General features: G+C 35.9%; 1 protein-coding gene across 1 annotated transcript; it reads left to right on the forward strand.

Annotated features, from left to right (window-relative positions):
- Window positions 1–10,234: 10,234 nt before the first annotated feature.
- LOC145058658 (F-box protein CPR1-like) lies at window positions 10,235–11,203 on the forward strand. The gene has a single exon (XM_079006554.1). It carries the CDS (start codon window positions 10,235–10,237, stop codon window positions 11,201–11,203), a length of 969 nt encoding a protein of 322 aa, XP_078862680.1.
- The last annotated feature ends 318 nt before the right edge of the window (window positions 11,204–11,521 follow it).

Below are 11,521 nucleotides of genomic sequence, written 5' to 3' on the forward strand. Positions count from 1 at the left end.
AAATAAGCCTCACCGAGAGTCGCAAGGTGGGTTCTAATTATGTTTTCTTTTTTGGTTTTCATTTATCGTGTCCTATTGCATTAATTATGCTGGATTACTATAATTGTATATGAAATTATGTATCATCTTTGTTATACTTGTGATCATCAACATTAGAAGAGAAGATCTCATTTGTCCATATGGCAGTGATTTCAGATTGTAATTGCACCTCTGATTTTATCTGCATACATATGTCTAGGTACCAAAACTTTGTCATGTCAGTACTAGTTCATGTGAGGTGGGGAATCTTGAAAGGTAAATCACTTGATTCTCACTATCTATATGACGATCTTTGTAAAAGTAGATCATTCAATGAACTCTTGAGAGTTGAGACCATATGGGTTGTAGTCTATATTTCACAAAATTCGTTTGCATCTTAATTTTCTGTTTGTAAGCTTCTTTGCATTTATTAGCTATAAGCCTCTTAAAAGCCAAGCCAACCATCAAAATCAAGATATAGTGCATGTATTAATCGTAAAATGGACTTTTGATGCACAGAGATTCATCAAGTTATATGAAACTAAGGATATTAAAGCTTCTTTAGTGCTAGAAGATTCGCAAGATGAGCCTGAATCGGTTTACACCGAAAGTATTGTTGGTGAAGCATTGCTTGTGAACAGATCTTCACACTCCAAATTAGTGCTCTTAAACGAAGAGAAAAGGGAACAAATTCTTCGGGAATTACTTATTAGAAAAATACATGGTGGAGGTTTTGTTGGGCATATTGAAATCAATATGACACTAGGATTACCTCAGGGGCATTTTTATTGGACGAAGATGTTGGTGGTGGGTAAGTTCTCAAAAAATGTGTTTTAGATTAAAAGAAGGAATTTTCTTGGACAGTTATTGTGATATCACATTGCTTGAAAACTATTTTCTGCCTATGTTTGAGATCCACAAATATTTTTTCAAGATAATCTAATAACAAAATCCTTTGTTTCTTAGCCACAAGATATAAAGCATTCATTAGAATCATACTTTTGAGTTGTTCTCACATTCGTAAATATCAAAGTATGGAGTACATAATATATATATATATATATATATATATATATATATATATATATATATATATATATATATATATATATCCCAAAAAAATCAAGAATATTGATAAGGCTGACGAAAATTATGGTTTTAAGAGGTTATTTGCAGTTGTGAAGTCATAACTGTTTCCAACATTAATGGCATCTTACAGCAATATTGCCTTACAACAACCGTGTTATACTAATTTTTCCTTACAGCAAAATTGCATTATTATGTTACAGCAACTTTGCATATCAACTTTTCTCTTTACGCTGCATTTCTTAGAAGGGACATGACTGTGGACTCAAGATGCTTTCTAGAATTATTTTCATGATGAGGATGAGGAGGGCATGACAGTCTTTTGCACATATGAGAAATCCAGAGAGAGTCCCTGTTGCACAATGTTCAACCTTTTTGAATGGGACAAAATATTAAAATTTGTTTTGTTGTGCCTTGTCATTCATAACAAACGGGTCCTTTTGCTCATGTAGTTTTGTTAATACAGAATTTGCTCACCTAGGGCTTGTTTACTGTGACAATGTAATGGGAATTAACTTCTCTTTGTGCATTCTCTCTATATTGTAAATATCGTTTTCCCTCGCACTATTCTTTCTTTGTCTGTCAGCTAAGCAATTTGAATATGATGGGTCATGGGAATTAAACGCCATAGATGATCTTGAAGAGAAGCTAATGAGCACATCATTGTCTGCTAAATTTCTTGGTTTTTTTTAAAACTATGTTTTAAACCCAGTTTTATTGATTCTGGCAGATTATCTTAACCATCTATTTTGTGTTTCATAGTTTCGAAAATGCTTTAAAGATTGTTCCTGTTATTTGTTAACAAAAGTGTCTTAAGATTCGTACTTTGGTGGAGTTTACTCTCCTGTTCATTCCCTTGATTCTTTATGAATCATAAAACCGCTTATATGCAGTGTGCCTTATCGTTCTATAGCTTTCATATGATTACGGATTTCAACATGAAAAAATAGACGAGACTTCTTGTTGGATTCATTTATTTGCTACAGTGTAACAGGTTAACTTATGGTTGCGTGTCCCTTTTACTGTTCGTAGTTATTATCGTGAAATTTGGTTGTTGGTTTTTGTGTTTCGTCGTCCTGCTTGTAGGCTTCAACTAGTTAATGATACTTTTGCCCATCTTGTATGTTTGTAGTTTTTTTTTCTTGTTCTAGCCTGGTGTATGTTTTGTTGAGCTTGTGTGATTTAGATCTTGATTACATAACAAAGGGTTGACATTATGTTTGAACTATTTAAAAAAAGTATAACAGTTTTTTTTTAGAATATCTAACACACACCCTTGGTAAAAGACCAGTTAATAATTTTTAATTTTACGAGTTCAACATAAGAGTGAGTCTTAAATTGAACCATGTATAATGATTTGGATTTCTAACCTCGTTATTAGGAATTTTGTTTCATTTTTGTAAAAACATTGAAACTTTTCAACCTATTTTTAATTAATATAAAGTCAATCTTTATATTTTAAAAATTACAGATCATGTATTAACTGGTTGTGATGTTACTTCGCCAATATTATGTTAAATAATGAATGGTGAACTCAAAACAAACAAATAACAAAAATTTGTCGAATTATAACAAAATTATGTTACATGATCTAACCAAACCTAGCTATCACCAACTCTTCTCTTTTTGCTTCTAAGATGGTTTCTTTTAGTTAGAAATTTGGGGATATTACAGATTCACGTGATGTATTTAAAAAGATTTGAATTCAAAAGATTCAGGAAATGACAAATTCATGTGATGTTTTTACACGTTTTGGGAAATTAATGAGATTTTGGGACGTAAATGTGCTCCCTCTCTTGTGTTGTATTCAGTAGATATGAAGGTCTCCTCTGGTAAGAAATCAGATACATGTTGTATACAGGGTTGGCAACCAGAATTGGATACCCTGCTTTATAATTCTGCTTTTCTCATGTTTATTCTTGTTTTGGAAATTTGTTTTTCTTATATATTTTTCTATCATATAATACAATGCTGCATATTATCAATGGATGGATAAGATGTACTGATGCTACCTATATTGCAAAAAGGGAGCTATTACACATTTACACTCTCTCCGTCATCTGTCTCCTGTTTCTAAAACGAAAACAAAAAGGCTGATTAAACAACGTATTGATGTTCCTTAGTTCTGTATTTTGGGAAGGTGATATTTCATGCTAGCTTGCCAATGTTCTGTTGGACGAGAAACTTTCAGGTTTTGGTGTTAGCTAGGGAGCTCACGAACCAAAGGCTTGTAGCCTCTCAGTGTGTTGGAAAGATGCCGCCCCCTATGTCCTCGAGGATTCAAGTCCCATGTTGGACAAAAGGTGTAGAATTAGAGGCAGAATTAATGGGTGTTACTACAGCGAAACCATGCAGAAAAAACAGAAACCAAATGCAGAAAATAGAACCTTGACAGCAACTAACCTTTCTGTTTGTATTCTCGTTTTGCCCTTAGACCCAATAACAAGCAATGAAAATAACCAAGATAAAGAAAAGTAAATGGAGAATGAAGTATAACAGATTTAACGTGGTTCAGCAATAACCTGCTTACATCCACCAGAAGAGAGAAAACTTTGTATTAGGTTAAGAAGTAATTTTTCTCACTTTTTATCCCCTGTTACAAGACTTACGTTCTATCTCTCTTTACAGCTGAAATTACCATATAAACAAATATACATGGGCTTACAAACATTTGGGCTATTAACTGCGACATTTAACCCAAAAATAGTTGGGCTGACCCAAGTCAACTCAAGTCGAGTTTTTGGGCTGACCACTTACTATTCTCCACCGCGAACAACATTTGATAGACCTCAAATTTTGGACGATACAACAAAGAAAAAATTGCACACCTTGATATGTAAAACTCAATCGGGCTGCACCATTTGACCATGGTTGCCTACATACCCACATCTAGGATGAAGCTACGGTAGTTCACTTCACCGGGTGAAAACTCCACCTCACCCTGACACCGCCCTGCAATGTCATTGCCCTCAAGGGCAATCAACACTGATTAATATTAAGCAAGTTCAAGCAATGCTTAAACTTACCACCTACTACCACCTTGGTTAACATGTATGTTGGGTTCTCATCAGTGTGCACCTTCATAAGAGAAATATCACCATCCTCTATGACATCCAACACAAAGTGATATCTGACATTTATATGTTTGGTCCAAGCATGATAAACTTGGTTCTTAGCTAAGTGAATTGCACTTTGACTATCACACCACAAATCTACACAATCTTGCTCAAACCCCAAATCATCTAAAAAAACCCCACAACCACAGTGCTTCCTTTACTCCTTCTGCTATAGCCATATACCTTTGTAGTAGAAAGCGCTATCATTGCTTATAGCATCGATCGACAGCTAACTGGAGCACCATGTACTTTAAGCACATAACCAGTAGTAGATCGACATCTATCCAGATCACCAGCATGATCTGAATCCACAAATCCAGTAATTTGACATGTATTTCCACCAAAGCATAAATCAATATCAGTGGTTCCTTTCAAATATCTCAAGACCCATTTCATAGCTTCCCAATGTGCCTTCCTTGGGTTCGCCATGAACCTGCTAACCACACTGACTGCCTGTGAAATATTTGGATGTGTACACACCATGACATACATCAGACTGCCGACTGCATTGGCATAAGGCACACGCTCCATGTACGTCTTATCTTCTACTATAGAAGGAGATTGTCTACTAGAGAGTTTAAAATGTGGAGCCAATGGAGTCACCACTGACTTGGCATCTTGCATCCCGAACCTCGCTATGACCCGCTCAATGTAGCCTTTTTGGCTAAAGAACAATCGATTTTTCGTCCTCTCTCTTCTAATCTCCATACCCAATATTTTATTGACAATTCCCATGTCCTTCATCTCAAACTCTTTACCAAGTTGAGATTTCAGCCTATCTATCTCCACCTTGCTCTTCGAAGCAATTAGCATGTCATCCACATACAAAAGAAGATAAATATAATCACCTCCATGAAGCTTCCGCATGTAAACACAACAATCATACAAACTTCTGGAGAACCCATGCTTCAGCATGAAAGAATCAAATCGTTTGTACTACTGTCGAGGAGATTGCTTCAATCCATATAGTGATTTCCTCAAGCAACATACCTGACTTTCATTATCAACAACCTTGAATCCATCAGGCTGATGCATATAGATTTCCTCATCCAATTCTCGTGAAAGAAATTGGTTTTTACATCGAGTTATTCTAGCTCCAAATTGCCATGAGCAACAATACTCAACAATACCCAGATGGAAGTGTGTTTCACTATCGGAGAAAATATCTCATTGTAGTCTACTTCCTCTCTTTGTGTAAACCCCTTTGCTACTAATTTTGCCTTGTACCTTGTACTACCGAGTTCGGAAGAATCCTGCTTTTTCTTGTACACCAGTAGCTTTTTTTTCCTACAGGTAATGGGACCACCTCCCAAGTTTGGTTCTTTTGAAGGGACTCCATCTCTTCTTCCATTGCAACCAACCAACTCTCATTATTGTCATTCTGAATAGCTTCCTTGAAGGAGACCGGCTCATCTTCTTCCATCGAGAGTGCTTACTCAACCAAACTTGCATGTCTGTAGTACTTCAAGGGGTGATCAGACCTCAACTTTTGAACTTCCTTATATACTCACCTCGGCCTAGTAGAGACCGAATGACCCTAAGCTCTTGTTCCTCTGGTTCGTGTACATTTTATTGCTGAACCTTCTCATGTTCAATATCATCGTGAATACCACCATGATCATCCTCGTGAACATGACTAGAACCTTGTTGGCTTTTAGGCTCTATATCAACGACTTGAGACTTGACCGTCTTAATGTCATCATCATTTGGGACCATAGCTTTTATAGAAGCAACATTTGAGTTCTCATCAAAAGTAACATCTCTGGTGATTATAAACTTGGAGTCTTCCAAATACCAAAGACGATAGCCTTTCACACCTGATGCATATCCCAAAAAAATTGCCTTCTTGGCTCTTGCTTCAAGCTTTCCCTCACTAACATGATAATAGGTTATGCACCCGAAGATCCTCGGCTTCTCATAATCTGCATGTTCCCCTGACCATACCCTATAGGGTATATTTCCATCTAAAGATGCATGAGGAGACCGATTGATAATGTAGCAATATATAGCAACCGAATCTGCCCACCATTCTCTGTCCAACCCAACATATGATCACATACACATTGATCTCTCTCGCAATGTACGATTTAGCCTCTCTGTGACCCCATTCTGCTGTGGTGTTTTCCTGACCGTCCAATGTCTAGCAATTCCTTCATGATCACAAAATTTCTTGAAGGCACCTTCTGTATACTCTGTAACGTTATCAGATCGAAGTGTCTTTAATTTCTTGCATGTTCTCAACCATTGCTTTCCACTTCTTGAACGTGTCAAATACCTCATTCTTGTGTTTTAGAAAGTAAATCCAAACATACCTAGAATGATCATCCATAAAAATGACAAAATATATGGAACCTCCCTTGGAAGTGACTGAAGCAGGACCTCAAACATTTGTATGCACATAGTCTAAAATTCCTCTGCTTATGTGTTTGCTTAATTTGAACCGAACCCGATGTTCTTTACCGTACAAGCAATGCTCACAAAAATCCATGCAAGGATTCTTCAAGTTCTTCAACAAACCTTCTTTGCCAAGCAGATCAAGACCCTTTTTAGACATATGCCCAAGCCGTCTATGCCATAACCGAGTGCTTTCACATGGGTCACCACCACTACTATTTGTTCTAATTGTTGCACCATCTGTCAGAGTTGTACCTGAAAGAACGTAAAGGTTTCCTTGATGAATACCTTTCATTACAAACAAAGAACCACAGAAAACCTTCTTTACTCCTTCCCATGTAATTATCTTACACCCACTGGAGTCCAATACACATTCAGATATGAGATTCTTTCGCAACTCAGGAACATGTCTCACATCCAACAAAGTTCTAACCACTCCATCATGCATTTTGATTCTAACATAATCGAGCCCAACCATTTTGCTGGAATGGTTATTTCCCATCACCACGATTCCACCATTTATGGTCCTATAGTTAGTAAACCACTTCCTATTTGGGCACATATGGTACGAGCATCCAGAATCAATAATCCATTTACCAGAGATTTCTTCATCAGAAGTGACAAAATGACAATCATCGTTGGTTTCTTCTCCCGATACATAACTAGCTTCTTGCTTCTCTTGTGCATTTCCTTTGTAGTTGTTGTACTTTTCTTTGTTCCATCCTAGTATCTTGTTAGGACAGTTTGCTTTGAAATGTCCAAGCTCACGACACTTAAAACACCGCCTTTCTGCAAGAGGTCTAGATTTAGATGTAGACTAACCTTCATTACTTCTACCCTTGACAGCAACTAACCCAATTACACTTTCCTCCCTTGCCTTTTCCTTTTTGGTTGACAGCCTCACGATAGCGAAACAATGCAGAAAATAGAACCTTGACAGCAACTAACCTTTCTATTTGTATTCCCGTTTTGCCCTTAGACCCAAGAACAAGCAATGACAATAACCAAGATAAAGAAAAGTAAATAGAGAATGAAGAACAACAGATTTAACGTTGTTCAACAATAACCTGCTTACATCCATCAGAAGAGAGAAAACTTTGTATTAGGTTAAGAAGTAATTTTTGTAACTTTTTATCCCCTATTACAAGACTTACCTTCTATCTCTCTTTACAGCTGAAATTAGCATATAAACAAACATACGTGGACCTACAAACATTTGGGCTATTAACTGGGTTATTTAACCCAAAAACGGTTGGGTTGACCGAAGTCAACTCAAGTTGAGTTCTTGGGCAAACCACTTACAATGGGTGTGTGTGTTCGTTGTTCTAAAAAAAGCTAGATGGACAAGATGAGATCTCATGGGGAATATCTTGATTTGATTGTCAGAATTATTGGTTTTGCAAATATAGTTGTGTGAGGGCTGCTCCTTCACCAAATTATCATGTTCTTTTATTAACACCATATATTTTCAGCATTTCTTGTGGTTTCTAATTCTTGTATCTTATATTATGCATGTGTTTCATTTGATTTTCTTTGTGTAACTTTTAAATCTCGGATGTTGTTTACCCAAACATGTCGCATACCATCATATTTAGATAAAATAATTTTTCTTTGTATTTTTTTCGTTTTCGAGTTTTGTAATCTCCCATTGTCCATGTCGTTCTTCGAATAATATTGTTGATCGTGTATGTTCTATTATTTGAACACCATAATCATTAGCGTTTTTTTCTTTTTTTTTAATTGTTGTTATCTTTGTATTTTTTGGGGTTTACACTTGGAATGTTATAATTTCATTCCCATAATATTTATCTTCATTGAAATAATGAAATGTAATCTTTGAATAGACTTGGTAAACGGATTATGCTCTAACAGGTAGTCTAAAAAATGAAAAAGGTAGGTTGGCTGCCTTATGTTATGTATGGTTGGATAAATGCACTACGCATGTGGAGGATAATTTATTAAGTATATATAATACACAGAATGTAGAAAATAAAGAAAAAGATAATTACAATAAATATATTCCTAATTTAATAGATATTACAATATATCCCTAAAGAAACGGCAGATTCGGTTAATATTCAAGAAACCAGTGAGTTTAAGTATGAAAAACCGAACTGGGATGACATATATTCGGTTTTCGAAGAGGTAAGTTTCGGGGACATAAATGGAAACGAGATCGAACATAGACATTCTTATTCTTCTGGTTATTTTGACCAAAATGGTCTTAAAGAAGATGAAGATGATGATGATGATGATGATGGTGAAGATGATGATGAAAGCGGATGGGAGACTATAAGCCATTTGGAAGATCAATGGTCAAATTATTCACCCAATAGGAGCGATCCATCTGTCACCAACAACAATAACAACAATAGAGAACGGGAAGAAAATGACGAGACAACAATTACCGAAATCACGGAAGTGTGTCCTGTACCTAGTAAATGGCTTCAAAATTTCGGTTGATATTAGCTTCAAAAATTCGGTGAGAAAATGGCTTCTATATTATTAGTACTTTTTTTTTATATAAATATCTACATATCTACTGTTTCAACTAGATTTACTAAAAACATTCCTAATTGTTTCTATATTATTAATTGTACGAATTGGCCTTGGTAGATTTTATATCTTGTAAATTCCCTTTTGCAGGGTTTATGCTTTATAAACGATTTGGGAGCCTTTATTAAGCTCAATTTTTGAAACGGCTATCAATCGGAACTGAATCCGCTAATTAACGCATGCATCATCCTCTCATCTCTCACTCTGGTCACCGGCAAGATCCCTTCCTTCCTCTCAAATTCTAGTTGGATACTTTTCTCTCGTTATTTAGTAAAAAGCGTTATTAATCGTTGGAAATTTGTGTATGAACTTAACATCGTAGCTGAATTTTTTATCAGCGCTGGATTGACTTAGTTATTGTGCAAAATTGTGTGTAATGAGTTCATATTTTTAAAAAAAATTTGGAGTATTTATATGGTTAATTGTAAATATGGATTAGGTTTGTTTTGATCATAGAATTAATTTCACAGGGTTGTGTTTGAAGTTTTGTTATTTTGCGGTTTAATTAACTTTGAGCAGAATTGTTTCTAATGGAATTACACAAAATTGAATGTAATTTATATTATACTATATTATAGATCAAGCGGCAGCAGGTAGAATAGCTGTTAATTGAGTTTCTGAGTTCATCCCAGAAGAAACCACAGAAACAAGCTAGATATAAAAACTGCTCTAATGAAAACAGTTTGTTTATTTAGATAAGAACTAACTTCCTGTGAAGTAAGCAAAAAAATAACAGATCCTTTGCTTCCTTCCTCTGCCTCTTCCTTTTTGGGTCACCTGCATTTGATCATGTCTTAATAGTTATCTTAGATTCCAGCAGCTCCACCCACTCCCATTGTGAATTGAGATGGTGAGTATGTTAATATCTTGAAATTTATTAAACCCACAATCATATGTGGTAAGTTTTGAATAAGGCACATCGCTAAGGGTAATTTCTCTAATCTTTTTAGTAAAATTTCGGGTAACTTAATTTGTGATTTTATGATTGTCTTGTAATAAATGTAGTATAAAACAATGCCTGCACCCCACCCTCTCGAAACGCGGTTTCCAATTCTAGGGTTTCAATGGCACAGCTGCCGGATGAATTGATTGAACAAATACTGATAAGATCAGAGGTGAGCGATCTGATCCGTTCCAGGAGCGTTTCAAAGTCATGGAAATATGTGATCTCTGATCCTGATTTCATCAAAGCCCATCTCGAAAACAGTTATCGCCGTGATCGTGAATATGACAAAATGGGAAACAGAAGAATTGATATGTCTGCTACACCACAGTGTAATTGGGAGCATTTATTTGATGCTGGTAACCTCTATTTTGTCCGTCGCACGCGTCATCTACTTGGTTCTTCCAATGGTTTAATATGTGTTTCTCCCTCTCGTACTGAATTTTCAGTTATCAATCCTGAAACCAGAGAGGTGAATAAACTGAAAAAGCCCGAAATCCTTGATCAGGCCGGACCTTTGATTTATGGTTTTGGTTACGATTCATCCAAAGATGATTACAAGGTGGTATTAGGGTTTAGAAAAGGCAATAATCTTACCTGTTTCCTAAAGTTTAGTTTAGAGTCCAACATCTGGGAAGTTATAGGAGAAGTCAACTACACTTTTATCACTAGGGTTGGTGTCCTTTACAATGGGGCACTTCATTGGGTTGTTTCTCATGGTACAGCTAATAATAAGAAACATGTAATTCTTTCTTTTGATTTGTCTGATGATAAATTTGAGGAAATCCCACAAACTTGTCAACGGGCAACGTTTTTGGGGACTATGTGTGTATTTCATGGTCAAATGTTTCCCCTCAAAGTGCGGGTGACGAATGAGTACAATGTGAAGCAGTCATGGGAGCTTGTGGGACCTAACCGCACGATTAACACTAAAGTTGTGCAGCAATTGGAAGATTTAAAGTATTACATACCAAGCCTTGTATCTCCTCATGTACTCAAGAAACAGGACAAAAGGCAGCAGGAAATAAGCATCACCGAGAGTCGCAAGGTGGGTTCTATTATGTTTTCTTATTGTGTCCTATTGCATTAATTAAGCTGGATTACTATAATTTTATATAAAATTGTGTATCATCTTTGTTATACTTGTGATCATCAACATTAGAAGAGAAGATCTCATTTGTCCATATGACAGTGATTTCAGATTGTAATTGCACCTCTGATTTTATCTGCATACATATGTCTAGGTACCAAAACATTGTCACGTCAGTACAAGTTCATGTGAGCTAGGGAATCTTGAAAGGTAAATCACTTGATTCTCACTATCTATATGACGATCTTTATAAAAGTAGGTCATTCAATGAACTCTTTAGAGTTGAGACCATATGAGTTGTAGTCTATATTTCACAAA

Source organism: Lactuca serriola, chromosome 1 (genome assembly GCF_051521515.1).
Source record: "Lactuca serriola cultivar US96UC23 chromosome 1, Lser_US96UC23_V15, whole genome shotgun sequence".
NCBI classification, from domain to species: domain Eukaryota; kingdom Viridiplantae; phylum Streptophyta; class Magnoliopsida; order Asterales; family Asteraceae; genus Lactuca; species Lactuca serriola.